Genomic DNA, 24,723 nt, shown 5'->3' with positions numbered 1-24,723 from the left:
GCGTGGAGCGCTCCAAGTCCTTTGGGGGCAGAACTGTGTGCAACTCGGCTTTTTCACGTGGCGGGCGCAGGCCCGGGGCCGCCTCAAAGCCCGTTCTCCGGACTTCTGGTCCGGAGTGCAGAGGATTCATCTGACCCAGGCAGCGCACAGAAGGGCCCCTCTGTCGGTTTTTCTTTTTCTTTTTTTTTTTTTTATTTATTTATTTATTTATTTTTTTTATTTTTTTTTGACAGGCAGAGTGGACAGTGAGAGAGAGAGAGACAGAGAGAAAGGTCTTCCTTTTGCCGTTGGTTCACCCTCCAATGGCCGCCGCGGTTGGCGCGCTGCGGCCGGCGCACCGCGCTGATCCGATGGCAGGAGCCAGGAGCCAGGTGCTTTTCCTGGTCTCCCATGGGGTGCAGGGCCCAAGCACCTGGGCCATCCTCCACTGCACTCCCGGGCCACAGCAGAGAGCTGGCCTGGAAGAGGGGCAACCGGGACAGAATCCGGTGCCCCGACCGGGACTAGAACCCGGTGTGCCGGCGCCGCTAGGCGGAGGATTAGCCTAGTGAGCCGCGGCGCCGGCCTCTGTCGGTTTTTCACTCGTTATTCAAAAAACCGCCAGCCTCTTCTGAAGGAACGGGGGGCGCCTCCCCGCCGGAAGCACCCCCTCCGGGGCAGGCGGAACTTTCGTGCCGGGCTCCGGTTTCCCGCGGTGCTGCTCACACCGCTACACTCGCCAACCGACGGCGTCCCTGGCCCGACACCGCGTCCTGCAGGCTGTGACTGCTACCGCCACGGAAACGGGCACCACGTTGTCCAAGCACCGTCCCCTGCAGGGCCCCCACGCTTCCCCTACCGGCGCCGAGCGGGCCCAGGCCCGTCCCAGCTACGCAAGCCGGCGTGCCGGGCCGCGAGCGCGTCCTTGGCTGCGCGCCCCGCCGCGCGCCGCGCGCCGCTCGCCGGGGCGGAAGCCTGCGGAGAACGTTGGTGGCGCGCCTGCCGTGCACGCCCAGGGAGCTGGAGGCGGCCGGGCGGCTGAGCGCAGCTGGAGCTCGGGCCTCGGAGTGCGGGGCCGGGGCGCCGAGGCGGCCGGAGGGGAGCCTGAGGGGAGCGCATCGCCCAGCCGGCGGGCGGGCGGGCGGGTGGGCCGCGCGCGGAGACATGGCTTCCCCGCCCCTGCCCTCGGGGGCCACCACGGGAGACAGCGGGGGAGAGCTGAGCTCCGGGGACGACTCCGGGGGTGCGGAGTCCCCCCAGAGCCCCGAGCCCCTGGCCGAGCTGTTCGAGAAGGCTGCCGCGCACCTGCAGGGCCTGCTGCCGGTGGCCAGCCGGGAGCAGCTGCTGTACCTGTACGCCAGGTACAAGCAGGTAAAGCGGCGGGGAAGGGGCGGGCGGGCGCGGGGCTGCGACCTGCGTGGCTCGTGGCTGGCGGAGCTGCAGTGTGTGCGAGCGGTGGGGATTGGCATCCTCCTGGGGGTGGAAGAGGTGCACCTGCTGTCCTGGGAACCAGTTAGCCGGACACTGTTTCCCCTGACTTAACTCCGGGACTTGGCGCTGTACTGAAGTCCCCGAACCTTTGCAAAAACGAGGACGATAAAAACCAGATTTCTCATTCATTTGCTCATAGCGAGGGGACTGTGGTAATGTTTATACAGATGTTGAGCTCCAAGAGAGTAATGTGGTAATCAGTAAGGAGATGCAATGCAGACTAAAGTAGTACTGCTTTTATCATTGTGATTTGTTTAAACCCTAACTATCTCCGACTTGTATTTTGGCTCAGTGTGTTTCTGTTATATAATCGTAAAAAAATTTCAGGTCTAGTAAACACCAGATGAAGTACCACCACCACCACCACCCCCTTTTTAAAAAAGATTTATTTGGGAAGCAGCGTTACAGAGGGGGACCGACCACCTGCTGGTTCACTCCCCAGATGGCCTCAACAGCCCAAGCTGGAACCCGGAACCCCTTTCACTCCCCGATCCAAAGCCCAAAACCTGGAGCCAGGAGCTTCTCCCAGATCTCCCACAAGTATCCCCCTTCTTCTACAAAAAAGAAAACCTAAGCCCAAGGGAAGTAGGCAGAGACTTCGGTCAGAACCAGGTGTAGCTCTGTCTCTCTGCAAGGCTCTGAACTTTACCTGGAAATAATGGAAATGTCGGAGATAGTCACACAAGACATGTTTATATTTGAGTCATTGGTTAGGTGCTAGAAGGAAAAACAGTTGTTTCCTCATAATCAACACATATTTTTCTACATTTTTTATGTGTAAAAAACTTGGTGTTATACCTGTAGAGGTTGGAAGAAGCAAAAGCTTTATAACATTTGCCCTTAGGAGCTTTACTAAGTACTTGAGGAGTCTCTAGATATAAACAGCTGAAACTTTGCTGGCAAGATAGGTGTTAAATAGTTCAGGAAAACTCCAACTCTTTGAGACACTGGAGGAAATGAAATTCTAGATTATAATTGCATCTTTTCCCCTCTAATTGTTTTTTTAAAAAGATTTATTTTATTTATTTGAAAGAGTGTCAGAGAGAGGTAGAGACAGAGAGGTCTTCCATCCGCTGGTTCACTCCCCAGATGGCCACAACAGCCGGAGCTGCGCCAGGAGCTTCTTCTGGGTCTCCCATGCGGGTGCAGGGGCCCAAGAATTTGGGCCATCTTTCACTGCTTTCCCAGGCCACAGCAGAGAGCTGGACCGGAAGAGGAGCAGCCGGGACTAGAACCGGCACCCATATGGGATGCCAGCCCATCAGGCCAGGGCTTTAACCTGCTGCGCCACCGTGCCGGCTCCTCCCTGTAATTGTTAAAAAAAATAGTTGTTTGTGTGTGTGTGGGGGGGGGGGGTGTCTCCCTGTATTTTTCTTTTCTTTTTAAGTTTGAAAGACTGGGAAAGAGACAGACAGACACAGACTGCTTGTCCGTCTGCTGGTTGTCTTCCCCAAACGGCAGCAATGCTGGGGCTGGGCCAGGCTGGGCCCCAGAAGCTCCATCTGGCATGGGTTGGTTGCAGGGACCCAAGTACTTGAGCCATGGCTCGCTGCATCCCAGCGTGCGCATCAGCAGACAGCAGGACTGGAAGCAGTGGTGGGACTTGAGCATGAGCTTTCCGCTGTGGGTTTAACCTGCTGCACCACAATGCTGCCTCCTGCCCCGTGTTAAGTTAGTTTATATGAAAGGGAGAGTGGCAGAGACTCCTGCATTTTTTTTTAAAGATTTATTTATTTGAAAATTTCAAATTCCTGTTGGCTTCACTTTACAGAGCCTTTAGGATACTCAGCATGCCCTCCTACTTTAGCCTGGACACTTGATTCATTGGCATCTGCCACCGGCTGCCCCTGGTGAGATGATTGTTCCAAGGGCACTGGCTGTATCTCTTCCATGTGTACCTGTTATTTGTGAATGTAAGTCAGAGAGAATCAGAGTTGAGATGCTCTGTTAGAGTGGTGCGTCGTATGCCTCGGGTGACTGCTTTCTGTGGTCGTCCAGGAGCCTCGGCTGCTTCTGTTTCATAGCTCAGCCATCCCTCAAGGCAGAAATTCCGTGGATCCCTGTACATCCCGAAACTCGGGATCCGTAAGGTCAAATCAGTTTTCGTAAAAATACTTTGACACTTTTGCCTTTTTTTCTGGGCTGTCATCGTGGATAAAACTGCTAGGGTCTTAGCATGAATCGAGGCAGTGGTAGCAAACTGTATTAATATTGTTTAGCCATCATGTATTGAGTAACAATAGTAAATGCCAATTTCACTTAAAAATATATTTGATGAAGCAGAAGAAATTGGTTCAATAATAACCCTTTACTAATACATCTTTAATATTGGATATTATGAAATATGAGGAACACACAAGGCATTTCTGCATACTGAATTGTGTTGGCTATTTTGAGGAAAAACTCAGGTTATTTCCAAGTTGCAAACTGGACTATCCACTTTTTTCCATAGAACATTATTTTTGCTTAACAGGAAAACTCACAAATAAATTATGCTTAAATTTGGGTATTTGGCAGATGGTTCCTTGAAAATGAATGAAATAAGCTTATCACTTCAAGAACAACAACTAAAATTAGTTTCTGAGTTTCCAATGATAAATGCTGGAGCCTTCATCTGAAAATTAGAGGTTTGGAAAATCTGTTGTCTGCCATCATGAGCTTGCCAGCTCCCAGTAGTAACAACAGTGGACATGGACTTTCGCTATTGTATAATGCAGTTTGTCAGCATTTTGAAAATCTATAGAAGCCACTAAACCGTATTTTCTAAATATTTCTGGGTGGTGTTACAAATTGTGTGGGTAAAAGATCCATTCAAAATACAAGTCAGACCAGTGGTTTCCAGTGTAACAGTGTGAAAAGTCCATTGATAGAAGTTCAGATTCTGCATTGCACCTAACCTTAAAAAACTACTACTTGTTGAGTATCGATATATTATCAAAAAAGAATATCGACAGTTATCTGAAAATGCTTTTGCAATAACCTATGTGAAACTGAGTTTTCTTCCTTTATTTGAAACAAAGCAACATATAGCAATAGACTAGATGTATATGAAAATATAACCGCCTTCCACTAAACCAGACGTTAAAGAGATTTATGGGGGCAGCGCTGTAGCATAGTGGGTTAAGCTTCCACCTGTGACGCTGATTTTCCATATGGGTGCCCGTTTGAGTCCCGACTGTTCCACTTCTGATCCAACTCTGCTATAGGTTGGGAAAGCAGTAGAAGATGGCTCAAGTGCTTGGGCCCCTGTGTCCGCATGGGAGACCCAGAAGAAGCTCCTGGCTCCTGGCTTCAGATCATCCCAGCTCCGGCCATTGCGGCCATTTAGGGAGTGAACCAGTAGTTAGAAGCTCTCTCTCTCTCTGTGTCTCCCTCTCTTTCTCAAACAAATAAATAAATCTTTTTTTAAAAAGGGATTTATAAAATGTAAAACAATGCCATTCTTTTGGAATATGTAGCTATTTTTCATAAAATTTTGTTATTTATGCTGACATAATGGGTTATTGTTATTTTTAAATGAATTTATATTTTAAATGTCTCAGTTTTAATATCTAATATGATAAATATCAATAGCTGTAACCCATGTAACTGAAAGCTCTTTGGGAGCTTTAGTTTCTGAAAGTGTAGAGAACATAAGACTAAAAATTTGATAATTGCTGTCCTGAGGTTGTTTTCCATGGCCGGAAGGCTCATCACCACATCACCAGGGACAAGTGAAGGTGAGGACAGGACTCTTTAAAAAAAAAAAAAATCAGTTATTTGAAAGGCAGAGATACAGAGAGGGAACAATAGAGAGACAGATGGAGAGAGATGTTCCATCTGCTAGTTCATTCCCCAAATGCCTATAATAGCAGTACTGGGCCGTGCTGAAGCCAGGAGCCTGGAACTCCATCTGGGTTTCCTATGTGGGTATCAGGGACCCAAAAACTCGAGCCTTCGTCTGCTGCTTCTGAGGGGACATGTTCGCAGGGAGCTGGGTCAGAAGCGAAGGAGCCAGGACACAAAACGGACACTCAGATGTGGGAGGTGAATGACTCACGCAGCAGCCTGACTTCTGTGTCACATGGCCACCATGCTTTTTCTTTTTAAGACTTTTTGTTTTTTAAAGATTTATTTGAAAGTTGGGGTTACAGAGAGGGAGAGGCAGAGAGAGAAAGAGAAAGAGACAGAAGTCTTCCATCCACTGGTGCACTCTCCAGATGGCTGCCATGGCCAGGGCTGGGCTGGGCCAGGCAGAAGTCAGGAGCCTGGAGCTTCCTCCTGGTCTCCCACGTGAGTGCAGGGGCCCAAGGACTTGGGCCATCTTCAGCTGCTTTCCAGTGCACATTAGCAGGGAGCTGGACTGGAAGTGGAGCAACTGGGACATGAACCGGCACCCACATGGGATGCCATCACTGCAGGCAGCAGCTTTCCCTGCTAAGCCACAGCACTGGCCCCTAAGGCAGATATTTTTGTGACTTTTACTCACATCCAATCCCTAGAACCTAGGCAGAAGTTGCGTGGCCACATGTGATGTTTGGCTGGATGACCGTATGTTCAGCTGGGACTTCTAATTGGCATTTGTTTCTGCCACTGGCTGGTGCCTGGACAAAAAGCAAAAATAGTAATAACTGCTGTTTTATGATATCTTAGAGATTGGTATAGTTTATCTCACTTCATATGTCTAGCAATCCAGTTAGTTCATATGAATTAGAGATGCCAGAATTGGAGCCCAGATTCTGTATAGCATGCATGGTATGCTGGAGGAATACTTTACTTCAGAGTCAGTCTTGGGTTCAAACCCTGACTATAATTCAATATTTACTAACGTGTGGGCTGAGACAATGCTTCTGAGCTTCTCCATCCTCATTTATAAAATGAGTTTGTGGGACTGGCGTGGCGTAGTGGATAAAATGACTGTCTGTGACATCGGCATCCCGTATGTGCGCCAATTCGATTCCTGGCTATCCCACTTCCCATCTAGCTCCCTGTTAATGTGCGTGGAAAAGCAGTGGGAGATAACCCAAATCCTTGGGCCCCTGCATCCACGTGGGAGACCCAGATGGAGTTCCAGGCCCCTGGCTTCAGCCTGGCCCAGCCCTGGCCGTTGCAGCCATTTGGGGAGTGAACTAGCAAGTGCAAGAGCTCTCTCTCTTTCTGTCTCTCCCTCTGTGTCTTTAACTCTGCCTTTCAAGTAAATAAATAAACCTGTGTTTTTAAAAATGAGTTTGTAATAGCCTACCTACCTCACAGTGTTATTGTGTCTCCGCACAAGTAACGTACGTGAAGTATTTGGTCCATGGTGAGTGAGAATCACAGCTCATCTCTCACCCATCCCGTCATGAAAAGGCTGATAGAGGGTAGTGTGATCGCTAAGCAATAATGGAAGTGACAACTGAGGATTTCAGGGCTGTACAAAATAGCTGCAGATGAAGGGATTCTTAGCATCTGAACTTTAGGCCAGACTGGAAGGAGGTGTAATATTTTTAAAAGCTGAGAGAAGAACAGAAGGCATTTCAGGTGAGTGTCCTGTCCTGTGTTTTACAGAACCAAAAGTCCCTAAAGCAGCAAAGAGTTTAGTGTGGTGAGATGATGGCATCAGAATTGATTTTAGGGTGTAAGAGTAATAGGAGGTGGTGGGTGGGTCCTGGAGAAGTAGATGGGTGCTGTGGGTGAGTTCAGGACAGTTTTTTAGGGACTCTCTTCTGATACAAAGATGAGACTTTGGGGCCTGCGCTGTGGCACAGTGGGTTAAAGCCCTGGCCAGCATCCCATATGGGTGCTGGTTCTAGTCCCAGCTGTTCCTATTCCGATCCAGCTCTCTACTGTGGCCTAGGAAAGCAGTAGAGGATGGCCCAAGTCCTTGGGCCCCTGCACCTGCGTGGGAGACCCGTAAGAAGCTTCTGGCTCCTGGCTTCGCATCAGCACAGCTCTGGCTGTTGTGGCCATCTGGGGACTCTACCTCTATCTGTCACTCTGTCTCTCAAATAAATAAAATAAATATCTAATAAAAAAAAAAGGTGAGACTTTATCTAAAACTTCATGTCACAAGGTAGAAAAAATGGAAAGTGCCACAAGAGGTACATAGAGTGGATGCCTAAAAGTTCGTAAGGGAGATTACTTCTGGCAGTGGGAATCAGAGGCTGTGTAGTGAGTTCTGCACTTCTGTGATTCTCATTTATGCATATTCACAATGAAAAGAATTTATCACTTAACTACAAATATTACTTGAGGATTAAAAATGAGTGTTGGCCACAGACAAGAGATTATTGTGGGACGGATGGAATTAATATTGTTGTTGAAAACCCTGGAGGCTTTTTTGCATGGCTTTGGGCATCTAAATTTTTATCTATGAGTTTCATAATAGGACATTTTTAAAAATAGTACTTTTTATTTGAAATAGATAAAATTTTAATAGTGTTCTAATCAGTGTAAAAGAAACCAGTATTATGCATTTTGATAAGCTGAACTTTAAAGCCTGTTAGTTTCATCTTTAAAAGTTCTCTATTATAAATGATAATAAAGATTACATAAACTAAATCTGTAATTTGTCTTATATAATTAAATGTAATTTAGGAATGCAATTATCTGTCACTCATTTTTTCTGCAATATAGTTGTTTTATGTAGTAAACTAAAGCAGCTTGTGTTTGAAGTTTGATATGTTTGAGTTTTTGTTTGCTTTTGCAAGGAATGTGAAGTTTTGTTAACTCTATGTAAATGTCAATATTTTAAACTATTTTATAACCTATTGTTACTAAATATGTTTGATACACTTGAAACAATTTTTCAGATATTTCTTTGAAAAATAAGCTTTTTTTTCCCTCCTCATTTAGGTCAAAGTTGGAAATTGCAATACTCCTAAACCAAGCTTTTTTGATTTTGAAGGAAAGCAAAAATGGTAAGAAATTCTCCAATTCTTTAATGCAGTTATGGAAATGATTTAGATGTTTCCTTTTTAAAATTGTTTCTTTTAAGAAGTTATTTATTTACTGGAAAGACAGAGTGTCAGAGACAGGGGTTGAGGGAGAGATTGATAGAGAGGTATCTTCTGGCTGCTGGTTCACTTCCCAAGTGCCTGCAATAGCCAGAGCTGGGCCAGGCCAAAATCAAGAGCCGGGAACTCCATCCAGGTCTCCCACGTTAGTGGCAAGGACCCAAGTACTTGGGTCATCTTCTGCTGCGTTCCCAGCATTTGCAGGAAGCTGGGCCAGAAGCAGAGGAACTGGGACTCAAAACAGCACTTTGATGTGGCACGCTAGCTTTGCAATCTGGCTTAACCCACTGTGCTACAGTGCCAGCCCCGATTTAGTTTGTAGGAATTAGAAAGTAGTGAGCAGATTAAAGAATTATCTTCATATTAATCTCTCTGCTGAAGACTCTAACAACAGGCAGTCGGGAGAGGGGATTATAAGAATCTGATTTCAGCTAAGTCATTAAAGGATTGATGTTGGTGTATAAATAGTTCACAACAGACATACATTCCTTACCTATGAATATGGAAGAGGTGTAACCTTAAGAGCTATTGCTTGCGATTTTCCTCTCCTGACAGGTCACTACCTTTCCCCTTGGGTAGAAGGTCAGGAAAATGGTAAAGGAGAAGAGCAGGGTGAGCCCCGTGTTTTACTCTTCTCCTCCCTGCCCCTGTGTGTCTTTGTCTTGTATTCTTCTGTCCCTTGGACTCACACCACAGTAAAGAAGTGTGTATATTAAATTAATCTCTGGGAAAGAAAGGGAGCAAAAACCAAAACAAAACACTGAATCCACTTCTCTGAATTCATAGGAAAGATTATAGTCTCCCAATTTTTAAAAAATAATTCAGAGAGTCCCGCTTATTTATAAGGCCTTATCTTCTCATCTCTTCTGAGTGAAAAATGAGAAACTGCTTTCAATAAGGAACCTTAGTTATAAAAGGAAAGACGTTGCAGCACCAGCCCTGGAATTACAGAAGTGTATGGGGGCAGGAATCTGGTGCAACAGAAATGTGCCTGGGATGCCCACATCCCACATGGGAGTGATGCCAAGAACTTGGGTTCTTGTTACCCACGTGGGAGGCCCAGATTGAGTTTCAGTTTTCTGGCTTCCACCTGGCCTAGATCTGGCTATTTTGGGCATTTGGAGATTAAATCAGTGAATGGGAGCCGGCGCCGTGGCTCAATAGGCTAATCCTCCACCTTGCGGCGCCGGCACACCGGGTTCTAGTCCCGGTCGGGGCACCGGATTCTGTCCCGGTTGCCCCTCTTCCAGGCCAGCTCTCTGCTATGGCCAGGGAGTGCAGTGGAGGATGGCCCAGGTGCTTGGGCCCTGCACCCCATGGGAGACCAGGAAAAGCACCTGGCTCCTAGCTCCTGCCATCGGATCAGCGCGGTGCGCCGGCTGCAGCGGTGGCCATTGGAGGGTGAACCAATGGCAAAGGAAGACCTTTCTGTCTCTGTCTCTCTCTCTCACTGTCCACTCTGCCTATCAAAAATAAAAAAAAAAATAAAAATAAATCAGTGAATGGAAGCTCTTTCCTGGTGTTTCTCTGCCTTTCAAACAAAAATAAAAGTAAGTAAAAATGTATATTAAAAAAGTTACTGGGGGCCGGCGCCGCGGCTCACTAGGCTAATCCTCCGCCTAGCGGCGCCGGCAGACCGGGTTCTAGTCCCGGTTGGGGCGCCGGATTCTGTCCCGGTTGCCCCTCTTCCAGGCCAGCCCTCTGCTGTGGCCAGGGAGTGCAGTGGAGGATGGCCCAGGTGCTTGGGCCCTGCACCCCATGGGAGACCAGGAAAAGCACCTGGCTCCTGGCTCCTGCCATCGGATCAGCGCGGTGCGCCGGCCGCAGCGCGCCGGCCGCGGCGGCCATTGGAGGGTGAACCAACGGCAAAGGAAGACCTTTCTCTCTGTCTCTCTCTCTCACTGTCCACTCTGCCTGTCAAAAAAAAAAAAAAAAAAAAAAAAAAAAAAAAAAAGTTACTGGGTAGAGTTTGTTTTCACAAGGATGGTTGTAGAGAGAGGAAATGCTAAAAGTTGAATTCTGACTTCAGGTTCTAAAGCAGTCCTACACAGGACTGGATAAATTGCCTGTCTGCAAACTGTTGCCAGCAGCACTTTGTAGCCAACCATCATGTTTAGTTCAGCTGACTTTTTTTTGTATAGGACATTCCCAGTGAAGAAAGCAAGGCTTCTATTTGCATTCTTTGCTGATAATAATTCTCTGACTGGCATTTTATTACTGTTCTAGAGGCTATCTGGTGTAACATTTATTGTAATTTACTTGTTTCAGTTTATGAAATTTTATAACCTCACCATTATTTGTTCCCCCTATGCTTGACCTGTTTCTCCATTGTTTTTAACAATTTATTTTTTTTTAACTTTTATTTAGTAAACATAATTTCCAAAGTACAGTTTATGGATTACAATGGCTTTTCCCCCCCATAACTTCCCTCCCACCTGCAACCCTCCCATCTCCCACTCCCTCTCCCATTCCATTCACATCAAGATTCATTTTCAATGATCTTTATATACAGAAGATCGATTTAGTATATATTAAGTAAAGATTTCATCAGTTTGCACCCACACAAAAACACAAAGTGAAAAATACTGTTTGAGTACTAGTTATAGCTTTAATTCACATTGGACAACACATTAAGGACAGAGATCCCACATGAGGAGTAAGTACACAGTGACTCCTGTTGTTGACTTAACAATTTGACAGTTTATGGCGTCAGAAATCTCCCTAGGCTCTAGTCATGAGTTTCCAAGGCTATGGAAGCCTCTTGAGTTCGCTGACTTCGATCTTATTTAGACAGGGTCTTAAGTCAAAGTGGAAGTTCTCTCCTCCCTTCAGAGAAAGGTACCTCCTTCTTTGATGGCCTGTTCTTTCTTCTGGTATCTCCCTCGCAGAGATCTTTCATTTAGGTCTTTTTTTTTTTTTTTTTTTTTTTTGCCAGAGTGTCTTGGCTTTCCATGCCTAAAATACTCTCATGGGCTCTTCAGCCATATCCGAATGCCTTAAGGGCTGATTCTGAGGCCAGGGTGCTGTTTAGGAGATCTGCCATTCTATGAGTCTGCTGTGTATCCCACTTCCCATGTTGGATCATTCTCTCCTTTTTTTATTCTATCAGTTAGTATTTGCAGACACTAGTCTTGGTTGTGTGACTCTTAGACCTATCAGTGTGATCAATTGTGAGCTGAAATTGATCACTTGAACTAGTGAGATGTCATTGGTACATGCAGTCTTGATGGGATTAAATTGGAATCCCCTGGCACGTTTCTAACTCCACCATTTGGGGCAAGTCCGATTGAGCATGTTCCAAATTGTGCATCTCCTCTCTCTCTTATTCCCACTCTTACATTTAACAGGGATCACTTTTCAGTTAAATTTCAACACCTAAGAATAAATGTGTGTTAATTACAGAGTTCAACCAATAGTATTAACTAGAACAAAAAGAAAATACTAAAAGGGATAAAGTATTACATTGTACATCAACAGTCAGGACAAGGGCTGATCAAGTCACTGTTTCTCATAGTGTCCCTTTCACTTCAACAGGTTTCCTTTTTGGTGCTTGGTTAGTTGTCACCGATCAGGGAGAACGTATGATCTTTGTCCCTTTGGGACTGGCTTAATTCACTCAGCATGATGTGTTCCAGATTCCTCCATTTTGTTGCAAATGACCGGATTTCATTGTTTTTGACTACTCTATAGTATTCTGTAGAGTACATGCCCCATAATTTTTTTATCCAGTCTACTGTTGATGGGCATTTGGGTTGATTCCAGGTCTTAGCTATTGTGAATTGAGCTGCAATAAACATTAAGGTGCAGGCAGCTTTTTTGTTTGCCAATTTAATTTCCTTTGGGTAAATTCCAAGGAGTGGGATGGCTGGGTTGTATGGTAGGGTTATATTCAGGTTTCTGAAGAATCTCCAGACTGACTTCCATAGTGGCTTTTCCAGTTTGCATTCCCACCAACAGTGGGTTAGTGTTCCTTTTTCCCCACATCCTCGCCAGTATCTGTTGTTGGTATATTTCTGCATGTGAGCCATTCTAACTGGGGTGAGGTGAAACCTCATTGTGGTTTTGATTTGCATTTCCCTGATTGCTAGTGATCTTGAACATTTTTTCATGTGTCTGTTGGCCATTTGGATTTCCTCTTTTGAAAAATGTCTATTGAGGTCCTTGGCCCATCTCTTAAGTGGGTTGTTTGTTTTGATGTTGTGGAGTTTCTTGATCTCTGTAGATTCTGGTTATTGACCCTTTATCAGTTGCATAGTTTGCAAATATTTTTTCCCATTCTGTCGGTTGTCTCTTCACTTTCCTGACTGTTTCTTTTGCAGTACAGAAACTTCTCAATTTGATGCAATCCCAAATGTTAATTTTGGCTTTGACTGCCTGTGCTTCTGGGGTCTTTTCCAAGAAGTCTTTGCCAGTACCAAATCTTGCAGGGTTTCTCCAATGTTCTCTAATAATTTGATGGTGTCGGGTCGTAGATTTAAGTCTTTAATCCATGTTGAGTGGATTTTTGTGTAAGTTGAAAGGTAGGGGTCTTGCTTTATGCTTCTGCACGTGGAAATCCAATTTTCCCTGCACCATTTATTGAATAGACTGTCCTTACTCCAGGGATTGGTTTTGGATCTTTGATCAAATATAAGTTGGCTGTAGATGTTTGGATTGATTTCTGGTGTTTCAATTCTGTCCCATTGGTCTATCCATCTGTTTCTGTACCAGTACCATGTTGTTTTGATAACAACTGCCCTGTAGTATGTCCTGAAATCTGGTATTGTGATGCCTCCAGCTTTGTTTTTGTTGTACAAGATTGCTTTAGCTATTCGAGGTCTCCTGTGTCTCCATATGAATTTCAGCATCATTTTTTTTCCAGATCTGAGAAGAATGTCTTTGGTATTTTGATTGGTATCACATTGAATCTATAAATTGCTTTTGGGAGAATGGACATTTTGATGATATTGATTCTTCCAATCCATGAGCATGGAAGATTTTTCCATTTTTTTGGTATCTTCTTCTATTTATTTCTTTAAGATTTTGTAATTCTCATTGTAGAGATCTTTAACGTACTTGGTTAAGTTTATTCCAAGGTATTTGATTGGTTTTGTAGCTATCGTGAATGGGATTGATCTTAGAAGTTCTTTCTCAGTCGTGGCATTGCCTGCGTATACAAAGGCTGTTGATTTTTGTGCATTGATTTTATACCCTGCTACTTTGCCAAACTCTTCTATGAGTTCCTGTAGTCTCTTAATAGAGTTCTTTGGATCCCCTAAATAAAGAATCATATCATCTGCAAAGAGGGATAGTTTGAGTTCTTCCTTCCCAATTTATATCCCTTTAATTTCTTTTTCTTGCCTAATAGCTCTAGCTAAAACTTTCAGAACTATATTGACTAGCAGTGGTGAGAGTGGGCATCCCTGTCTGGTACCAGATCTCAGTGGAAATGCTTCCAGCTTTGCCCCATTCAATATGATGTTGGCCGTGGATTTTTCATAAATTGCTTTGATTGTATTGAGGAATGTTCCTTCCATACCCAGTTTGCTTAGAGTTTTCATCATGAAAGGGTGTTGTATTTTATCAAATGCTTTCTCTGCGTCTGTTGAGATAATCATATGGTTTTTATTCTGCAGTCTGTTAATGTGATGAATCACATTGATTGATTTGCGAACATTGAACCATCCCTGCATACCAGGGATAATTCCCACCTGGTCTGGGTGGATGATCTTTCTGATGTGTTGTTGCATTCTATTGGCCAGAATTTTACTGAGGATTTTTGCATCTATGTTCATCAGGGATATTGGTCTGTAATTCTCTTTCTTTTTTTTAATTTTATTTATTTTTTTTTTTATTTTTTGACAGGCAGAGTGGACAGTGAGAGAGAGAGAGACAGAGAGAAAGGTCTTCCTTTGCCGTTGGTTCACCCTCCAATGGCCGCCGCGGCCAGCGCGCTGCGGCCGGCGCACTGCGCTGATCCGATGGCAGGAGCTAGGAGCCAGGTGCTTTTTCCTGGTCTCCCATTGGGTGCAGGGCCCAAGCACCTGGGCCATCCTCCACTGCACTCCCTGGCCACAGCAGAGAGCTGGCCTGGAAGAGGGGCAACCGGGACAGAATCCGGTGCCCCGACCGGGACTAGAACCCGGTGTGCCGGCGCCGCAAGGTGGAGGATTAGCCTAGTGAGCCGCGGCGCCGGCCCTGTAATTCTCTTTCAATGCTGCATCTTTTTCTGGCTTAGGAATTAAGGTGATGCTGGCTTCATAGAAAGAATTTGGGAGGATTCCCACTTTTTTGATTGTTCTGAATAGTTTGAGAAGAATTGGAGTTAGTTCTTCTTTAAATGTCTGGTAGAATTCATCAGTGAATCCATCTGGTCCTGGGCTTTTCTTTGTTGGAAGGGCCTTTATTGCTGTTTCAATTTCTTTCTTAGTTATGGGTCTGTTTAGGTTTTCTATGTCTTCATGGTTCCTTCTCTAATTTTTTTTTTTTCTTCTTCTTCTTCTTCTTTTTTTTTTTTTTTTTTTTTTTGACAGGCAGAGTGGACAGTGAGAGAGAGAGACAGAGAGAAAGGTCTTCCTTTGCCGTTGGTTCACCCTCCAATGGCTGCCGCGGCTGGCGTGCTGCGGCCGGTGCATCGCACAGATCCGAAGCCAGGAGCCAGGTGCTTCTCCTGGTCTCCCATAGGTGCAGGGCCCAAGCACTTGGGCCATCCTCCACTGTACTCCCGGGCCATAGCAGAGAGCTGGCCTGGAAGAGGGGCAAATGGGACAGAATCCGGCGCCCTGACCGGGGCTGTAACTTGGTGTGCCGGCGCCACAAGGCGGAGGATTAGCCTATTGAGCCGCGGCGCCGGCCCTGTATTTTTTTTTTTTTTTTTTATGATTTGTTTATTGAAGAGTTAGAGGGAGAGAGAGAGATCTTGTATCCACTTGTTCATTCCTCAGATGGCCACAATGACCAGGTCTGGACCAGGCCAGATCGAGGAGTCAGGAGCTTTATCCAGGTCTCCCACTGGGTGGGTGGCAGGGGCCCAAACACTTGGGCCATCTTCTGCTGCTTTTTCCTAGGCAGGGAGCTGGATCAAAAGTAGAGCAGGGCCAGCGCCGCGGCTCACTAGGCTAATCCTCCGCCTGCGGCGCCGGCACACAGGGTTCTAGTCCCGATCAAGGCGCCAGATTCTGTCCCGGTTGCTCCTTTTCCAGTCCAGCTCTCTGCTGTGGCCCGGGAGGGCAGTGGAGGATGGCCCAAGTGCTTGGGCCCTGCACCCGCATGGGAGACCAGGAGGAAGCACTGCACCTGGCTCCTGGCTTCAGATCAGCACAGTGCACCAGCTGCAGCTGCCATTGAGGGGTGAAGCAATGGAAAAAGGAAGACCTTTCTCTCTGTCTGTCTCTGTCTCTCACTGTCCACTCTGCCTGTCCAAAAAAAAATGTAGAGCAGCTGGGTCACAAACTGGCACCCATATGAGATGCTGGTGTCGCAGGCAGCGGCATTACCCACCATGCCACGACACTGGCCTCACTCTGCATTGCTCTTGGTGAAATACTTAACCTGATTGTAATTATGATTAATCATTTTTGGTGAGAGTATGGTATAGGTGGGTAAACAATTAGAGAAATCCAAATTGAGGGATATTGTATGAAGTAGTTGGTTTAGACTAAAAATCAATGTGGAAGACAAAAGGCTAAAGGTGTATGAAACTCAGTGCTGTGTGTGAATCTTGTGTAGCTCATGGTCTGAGAAGAGTCATAAAGGATTACTAGGATGATCAGGGAATTCTGAATGTATAGTCTCTGTGTTAAAGTGTTGATGGTAAATTTCCTGAGTTTTCTATAAGCCGATAAACATGGAGGTGAATTGTTATGATTGATACAAGTAACTCAAGAGATTCAGTAAAAATAAATTTAGGAGACCTCAGAAAGATGTTGTATTCATTACAGGAGCAGGAAGTTAGTGAGAATCTGTGTGGCTAAGTTCTGTGTTACAGTGGATCAGGAAAATAGAGAAACTCTGGTAGATCGTAGGAAAGATCAGCAGGGAAAACCAGAGAGACCTGTCCTGGCAGCCTGCAGAAAAAAAGAAAGGGATGACCCAGAAGGGGGCTCAGGGCTGAAATGTGACTCGTGGTGTGGTCCTCCATGCTAGTGTCCTCATGTCTTCTCCCATCGTCCCTTGGTTTTGAAGTCCTTCGCTGAGGCCTCATGATTGAGTACTAGTTGTTAGAGAAGAGGTGACAGCTAAAGGGGAGGGTGGGTTTCTGACGTTTGAAGATCTCCCTAGGAATGTTGTTTCTTACGTGATGATAGCTTCTGTTGTACCAAAGTGCCCTGAGCGCAGGTAATTCATAACTTAGGATCTGTCTCTATTTGTAGATCGTACATTCTCTGAACAAGGGTGAACGTTGGGTTTGGGGGTATGACACAATCTTACATTGCAGTGGTCTGTAGTCTTCCAAAACCCAACAGATAAGTAGTATATCTGTGTTATTACAGTTCCCCGGGTAAGGTGATTAGAAAAGAACATCTACAAAGGCCCCTTAGGTAGGTAGTACACTCTAATGCTGCAGACCAGACGTCAGTGCAGAGAGAAGCTCCTCCGTTCCCCCTCCCTGCATAGCCCATTGTCGCAGCCCATCCCCAGGCCTTGAAATGTGTGTGCAGATTTTCACTAATAAAGAGAAGTATGTTGTTTGTATTATTCACATAGTTAATGACTGGTCATTTTGCATATTCTGTACTGTAGGGAAGCATGGAAAGCACTTGGAGATTCAAGCCCCAGTCAAGCAATGCAGGAATATATTGCAGTAGTTAAAAAATTAGACCCAGGTTGGAATCCTCAGGTAAGATTTAATAATTGTTACTAATGCTTCCCCAAAACTTATTGTCTTTCTCTCAAATATATGTTTAAAAGGAAACATAGGCTTAAGTAACATTCTTGAAGTTTTACTTTCTCAAAATATTATGCAGTTGTTTTCATATTTACCTAAAATACTATTGCTTAAAAATAAACATAAATGCACGACATTTCAGTCACCTAAGAACTCAGTTCATTTCAGAGTTTGAAAGAGTTTGAGATCGTCATTGTAGTCTTGGGAAGAGAAAGTTTGTCAGGTTTTTTATGAGCACCTTCTGTGCAAGTACAATGCACATATTGACAGGGATAAAAGATGAATCAGACATGATTTCTGTCATTATGAACGTGAATTACAGAGACGATAAAATACACCAGTATGTGCTGATACTGTAAACTAGTAGTGCACATGGTAAGGGTCTAGTGGAAGAAGAGGTTACTTTGGAATTTGGAAGCATTGCTGTTGTGTAGTTAAGTACACCTCGTTTTTCTGCTATACTTATTGGGGAACATCTAGAAAGAACTTACTAAAGAGGGTGCTAATCTATTTAAAAATCTGCTTTAAAACATGGCTAACAGGTCTTTCTTTCAATGCAATAGAGGCTCCACCACAGCTTGTTAAAAGTGCAGATTGGGCTGCAGCGCGCCAGCTGCAGCAGCCATTTGGGGGGTGAACCAATGGAAAAGGAAGACCTCTTTCTCTCTCTCTCTCTCTCTCACTGTCTAACTCTGGCTGTCAAAAAAAAAAAAAAAAAAGTGCAGGTTGAATTATTTTCATCAATATTTAGGCCAAACATTTGCATAATATATGTTTTATAATAAAGTATCTCAGGTGCTGTATGGTAAAATATATGAAGTAGTAAAGTCTTGATGAAATGCAGATGACATGACTCAAAATACTCCAGTGTATTTTATTCAAAACATTACCACTAAACATATTCTCAGTGAACTATTAACTGACTGCCAAGCATTGTGTAGTACAAAATATGTTTTATTGAATTCACTGAAGTTCATCAATTTAGGTACCACTATGTGTTTTTTTTTTTGTTTGTTTGTTTGTTTTGACAGGCAGAGTTAGAGAGAGAGACAGAGAGAAAGGTCTTCCTTTTCCATTGGTTCACCCCTCAAATGGCTTCTACGGCCGGCATGTTGTGGCCAGCGCACCGTGATCCAAAGCCAGGAGCCAGGTGCTTCCTCCTGGTCTCCCATGCGGGTGCAGGAGCCCAAGCAATGGGCCATCCTCCACTGCCTTCCCGGGCCGCAGCAGAGAGCTGGCCTGGAAGAGGAGCAACCAGGACAGTACCAGCGCCCCAACTGGGACTGGCACCCGGGGTGCTGGCGTCGCAGGCAGAGGATTAGCCAAGTGAGCCATGGTGCTGGCTGGTACCACTATGTTTTAATGACTTCCCAGCTTTAGCATCGTGTGAGTTTTATAAATTGGACTCTAGAATGGCAAAATAATGTTATATATATAAATCTAAATTTCATTTATAATATAAGTGGTGCAGCAGTTCAATATGGTACCTCTCTCTTTTTTAAAACAAAGTTTTAAAATCAGAATTTTTCTTCAAAAATATTTCAGGGCTTGACTTTTATACAGATTTTAAATGTAAAAAATGGATTTATCTTGTATATATTCATGAAAGTGGAAATCAAAGCTGCCAGTGCTTTTTATTTTAATTATCCTGATAAAGGTATATGTGAATTGTGTTTTCAGCTAGATGTCTGTTGTTTTAATTATTTGTGAAATAATTATTGGATGTAAAAACAATAGCTCTTGGTTATACAATAAAACAATGCACCAAATCTATGATTTCAAATGCACCTTATTAGCAGAAATATCAGTGGATCCAGTGTATAATATAGTTCCAAGTGTCAAGTCTGACTGTGAATTCTGTTCTGTACCTTAAATTTTGATACTCTCAAATGTGTCAACAAAATATATGTACTTTTGTGAACTATGGATTTCCTAGTTAGTTTTACATGCTATAACATGATTTTTACATAAACAGCTTATCATTTGTCAGTATTCTAAAATTTTATTATAAAATATATATTACTATTAAATGAACTATTTTTTTAAATCATGGAGCTATAGTTGATACCAGTAGGAAGGAATTTTGTTCATCAGTCATGGAACCTGCTATTTTTTTTTTAAGATTTTATTTTTATTTATTTGAAAGACAGCATTACACAGAGAGGTAGAGGCAGAGAGAGAGAGGTCTTCCATTCACTGATTTACTCCCCAGATGGCTGCAACAGGCGGAGCTGAGCTGATCCAAAGCCAGGAGCCAGGAGCTAGGAGCTTCTTCTGGGTCTCCCGTGTGGGTACAACTTGAGCTGTCTTCTTCTGCTTTCCCAGGTGCATTTGCAGGGTGCTGGATTAGAAGTGGAGCAGCTGGGACTTAAACCCGCCCCCACTTTTTTTTTTTTTAAATATTAATCCATGTCTATCTGTCTTGTTTTTAAGATTTATTTATTTATTTTTAAAGATGTATTTATAAGGCAGAGAGAGAGAGAGAGAGAGAGAGATCATCCATCTCCTGCTTTGCTTTCAAATGGCTGCAATGGCTAGGACTGGGCCAGGCCAAAGTCAGTAGTCAGCAGCTCCTTCTGGGTCTCCCGCTTGGGTACAGAGGCCATCTTGCACTGCTTTCCCAGGCCATAGCAGAGGGTTGGATCAGAAGTGGAGCAGTTGGGACTCAAACCAGCTCCTGTATGGCAATGGCTTTACCCACTACACCACAGGACTGGCTCCAACAAAGAGAGATTTTTACATCTGCTGTTTTATTCCCCAGATGGTCACAACAACAGCTGTAGATGGGCTGATCCGAAGCCAGGACCCAGGAACTTATTCCAAGTCTCCTACATGGGTGCAGGGACCCAAGCACTTGGGCCATCCTCTGCTGCTTTCATAGGTGTATTAGCAGAGAGCTGGATTGGAAATAGAGGAAATGGGACTCAAACTGGTGTCCATATGGGATGCCAGCATTGCAGGCAGTGGTTTTACCCACTATGCCACAGTGCCAGCCCCAATCATGGAATCTTAAAAATCTCAGCATCGTTAGGAGCCTTAAACATATAAAAGCATATCTTAAGAGCCCAAAGGGGACAAGATAATCAACCTAGGATATCTTTTATGATGTGATTGTCTTTTTGAAGTCATTGAACAATTTCCTATTTTTTTTAAGTTGTTACAACTACAAATTCTTTTTTCTTTTTTAAGATTTATTTATTTATTTGAAAGGTAGAGTTACAGAGAGGCAGAGGCAGAGACAGTGAGAGAGTTCTTTCATCCACTGGTTCACTCCCCAGATGGCCGCGATGGCTGGAACTGGGTCGATCTGAAGCCAGGAGCCAGGAATTCCTCTGGGTCTCCCTCGCAGGTGTAGGGGCCCAAGGACTTGGGCTGTCTTCTGCTTTCCCAGGCCGTATCAGAGAGCTGGCTCGGAAGTAGAGCAGCTGGGTCTTGAACCAGCTCCTGTATGGGATGCCATCACTGCAGGCAGTGGTTTTATCACTACACCACAGCACCGGCCTCCCCCCATCCCATTATTTTTGATGTGTATGAGTAGTCATTTCAGAAACTTTTCATTTTATTGTCTTTCATGGAACTCCAAGTATGCCCACAAGTTTATATCACAGGGGCAGGTGTTTGGTGCGGTGGTTAAGCTGCTGCTTAGGATGCCCACATCCCATGTCTGAGTGCCTGAGTTCAAGTCTCAGCTCCGTCTTAGATTCCAGCTTCCTGTTGATGCACACCCAGGGAGACAGCAGGTAGTAATGCAAGATTTTGGGTCCCTGGTACCTATGTGGGAGACCCATGTTGAATTCTCAGCTTTTGGATTACTGTTAAGGACATTTGGGGAATGAACCAGCAGATGGAAGATCTCTGTCTCTCTTTCTGTTTATCTTTAAAATGGAAAAAAAATTAATGTGTGTATCATAAAGATCCTACAAACTTAAAATCTGAAGTTCATTAGTCAAAACAGGTGCCCTCTGAGCAGAAGTCAACCTAAATAAATGTGACATAGGGTTTAAAAAATGAAGCAAAACTTGACTGGGAAAAGCTTTAGGTAGAGTGCTTTTCAGGACCAGTCATTGGTTCATGCTTGGCTGTTTCTAAAGCCTTGCCTATTGTAGTTTAGACATTTTGGTTTATAAATTCTGATAAATGACAGAACCTATGATTTCCTACCTGCAGTATCTTAATTACTCAGTAAAATTAGTGTGCCCTAGAAATGCTCACAGATCCCGTGTGGTTAGGTAGTTCTTCCTGATGGAAATCCAAAGGATGTTTTTTAGAAATATCTGAATTTTACCTATTGTACAGGCACTTGAGTAAACCAAACAGAACTAAAGGTACTGTCATTTTTTGATGACTTAGTTATAAATAGTAATACATTGTTTAGGCCGGCGCCGAGGCTCACTAGGCTAATCCTCCGCCTTGCGGCGCCGGCACACCAGGTTCTAGTCCCGGTTGCTCCTCTTCCAGGCCAGCTCTCTGCTGTGGCCAGGGAGTGCAGTGGAGGATGGCCCAAGTGCTTGGGCCCTGCACCCCATGGGAGACCAGGAGAAGCACCTGGCTCCTGCCATCGGATCAGCGTGGTGCACAAGCTGCAGCAGCCATTGGAGGGTGAACCAATGGCAAAGGAAGACCTTTCTCTCTGTCTCTCTCTCTCACTGTCCACTCTGCCTGACCCCAAAAAAAAAAAAAATAATACATTGTTTAACACATAAATATTATAACATTCTTTAATACATCTTAAAAATATTTAACATTAAAATTAGTTGGAAAAATAAATTTTATTTCATTTACATTTTGATGTTTAAATGCCCTGAGTTCATCCCTTTGATTCATAGCTTTGTTTTTAAATTGGTAAGAAGTAGATTATAACCACAGTCTTAGAAGAGATAAGGCATTCTGTTCATCATCTTTTCGATTAAAGAATACATTTCTTAAGCTTCCATAGCCTAGGCAGCTCATGTCAAGAGGCTTGGGTGATCACTGGAGTCATATGTAAGAGTGTTAATTGTTAAATTAACACAAGGAGTCACTGTGCACTAACTTCCCATACAGGACTTTGTCCTCAAAGAGTGTGGTATTATGAGAGTTAGTAGTAATACTTGTTCTCAAAGATTTACTTAGTTTTAGTATATTAAGTGAAGGATATTCTTATGTCCCATAAGTTTTAGATTAGCCTAAGTGCCCAGCTCCATTGCCTGTTTCCTTAGGTGCTTCTTTGATTAACGATAAAACTTGTTCTCAAAGAAAAAAAAAAGCATATTGTTGCAAAAATTAAAAGAAAAATAAGAAAGGAAGTAGGAGGAAGGGTGGGAGTGGGGGTGGAGGGAGGATGGGGTGAGAGGTGTCATTATGTACTTAAAACCTATGTACAAGATACATGAAATTTGTTCCATTTATATAAATTAAAAATTTAAATAAAAATAGTTTTCTTTTGATAGTTGTTTCTAAAAAAGTGAAGTAAGAACACTCATTCTGAATGTGTTCTGTTTATGTATTGTCTTTTGGAGTCCTCACAAAAATCTTAATTATTGTTTGCATTTTTTAAATGAGCAATTTCAGGTACAGAGAGGTTTAGTAACTTACATAAAACTAGCTAAAAATGTTGGAAAATATATAACATGTAAACTTACAGTTGTGTAGACTATCAAAAAATTCAAGTAAAGGTAATATTTTTCTAAAGATTTATTTTACTTGAAAGTCACAGTTACACAGAGAGAGGAGGAGAGCCAGTTACATGGTACCTTGATGTAAAAAATGAGTAATGCTTTTTTTTTTAGAGATTTACTTATTTATTTGAAAGGCAGAGTTACAGAGAAGCAGAGGCAGAGGGAGTGGGAGAGAGAGAGAGGTCTTCCGTCCATTGGTTCACTCTCCGAATGGCCACAATGGAGCCAGGAACCAAGAGCTTCTTCTGGGTCTCCCATGCAGGTGCAGGGGCCCAAGGACTTGGGCCATCTTCTGCTGTTTTTCCAGGCCAGTGCAGAGAGCTGGATTGGAAGTAGAGCAGCTGGCACTCAAAGCTGGCACCCATATGGGATGCTGGCACTGTAAGCGGCAGCTTTACCCACTATGCCACAGCACTGGCCCCTTCCATGAACTTTTGATGTACCCTCATATAATCAAGGCAGTTGTTTTATATGCCTGCTATTTTGGAGCATGTTAATTTTTATTTTGATAGGGTTTTCCAAAAGTTGCAAAAGTAAGAGTGACCATTTGATACGGTGGTTAATACACTACTTAGATTCCACATCAGAGTGCCTTTATTTGAGTTCTGGCTCTGCTCCCTATTCTGGCTTCTTGCTAATACACACCCTGGGAAGCAACAGGTAGTAACTCAAGTATTTGGATCCCTGACATGCATGCGATAAACTTGGGTTGAATTCCTGGCACCCAGTTTTACCTGTGGTCCAGTCCTACTGCTGTGAACATTAGGGATATCTCTATCTCTCTCCTTCCCTCCTCCATTCCTGTCTTTCAAAAAAAAAAAAAAAAAAAAGTTTCATGAGTAGTACAAAGAATTCCATATAGCCTTTATCTAGATTCACTGGTTGTTATGTTTTACTTTATCATTGTGTTTGCACACACACAAACACACATAGAATGCACACATGTATGAATCTTTTTCTAAGCCCATGAGGTAAGTTGTAGACATCATCCCTTTACCATAAAATACTTCAGTGTTTGTTTCCTAGAACCTTCTCTTGTATAACTACACTTTATTATCAAAATCAGGAATTTTAGCACTGACTCCATACTGTTGAGTCTACAGCCCATATTGAAATTTATAATTTATCTTAATGATCTCCTTCATAGTTATTTCCTAAAATTCTAATCTGTTACCTAATCCAGAATCATCCATGGAATTTAATTATGATGTCTTGTTAGTTTCCCTTATTCTGGAAGTTTCCCAGTCTTTTTTTCTTTCTTGCCTTGATATTTTTGAAGAATGCAGACCAGTTCTTTAGTAGAATGTGCCTCATGTTGAATTGGTATATTGTTTCCTTAATTAGATTCAGATTATACATTTCTATTTGGAATATCACAAAATTATATCCTTCTCAATGCCTTATAGCAAGAAGTACATGATAGAATTATCCCAGCATTGATGTTAACTTTGATCACTTTGTTAAAATGATGTCCAGATCTCTCTACTGTGAAGTTCCATTTTTCTCTTTGTGAGCAATTTTGGGGAGACACTTTGAGATTATGTAAATATCCTCTTCCCTAATCAGATTTCACCACTAGCTTTAGCATTCCTTAGTGATCTTCTAGCTTCATGATTTCTTCTGTATTTATTATTTAGCATTCCAATGTAAAAATGGCCTTTCTTCCATTTAATTATTTACTTGTTGTCAAGAACTGAGAGGTCTGAGATTTTACCCTAATTGCAAGGTAATAGATTGGCTTTTTACTGTTCTTAGA

The 24,723-nt window shown here is 43.6% G+C and overlaps 1 protein-coding gene across 4 annotated transcripts in view; it reads left to right on the top strand.

The window, feature by feature from the left end:
* Positions 1-727: 727 nt before the first annotated feature.
* Positions 728-24,723, top strand: part of ACBD6 (acyl-CoA binding domain containing 6) — a 195,760-nt gene continuing 171,764 nt past the window's right edge. For 3 of the 4 annotated variants that reach the window (XR_016210356.1, XM_089299466.1, XM_089299464.1), the window contains exons 1-3: positions 740-1,350; positions 8,284-8,348; positions 17,166-17,262. Coding sequence is in view for 3 of the 4 variants with exons in the window: in XM_089299466.1 (XP_089155592.1) it covers positions 1,144-1,350; positions 8,284-8,348; positions 17,166-17,262 (369 nt within the window). In the remaining variant the exon portion in view is untranslated. Of the gene's footprint in view, positions 1,351-8,283; positions 8,349-17,165; positions 17,263-24,723 lie in introns of all 4 variants that reach the window. The other variant, XM_002715013.6, reaches the window with a different exon arrangement.

This window comes from Oryctolagus cuniculus, chromosome 7 (genome assembly GCF_051225735.1).
Source record: "Oryctolagus cuniculus isolate XC-2025 breed Fujian yellow rabbit chromosome 7, ASM5122573v1, whole genome shotgun sequence".
Taxonomy (NCBI): domain Eukaryota; kingdom Metazoa; phylum Chordata; class Mammalia; order Lagomorpha; family Leporidae; genus Oryctolagus; species Oryctolagus cuniculus.
The sequence above is the reverse complement of the archived record's forward strand: the minus strand, read 5'-3'. Positions and strand labels throughout refer to the sequence as shown.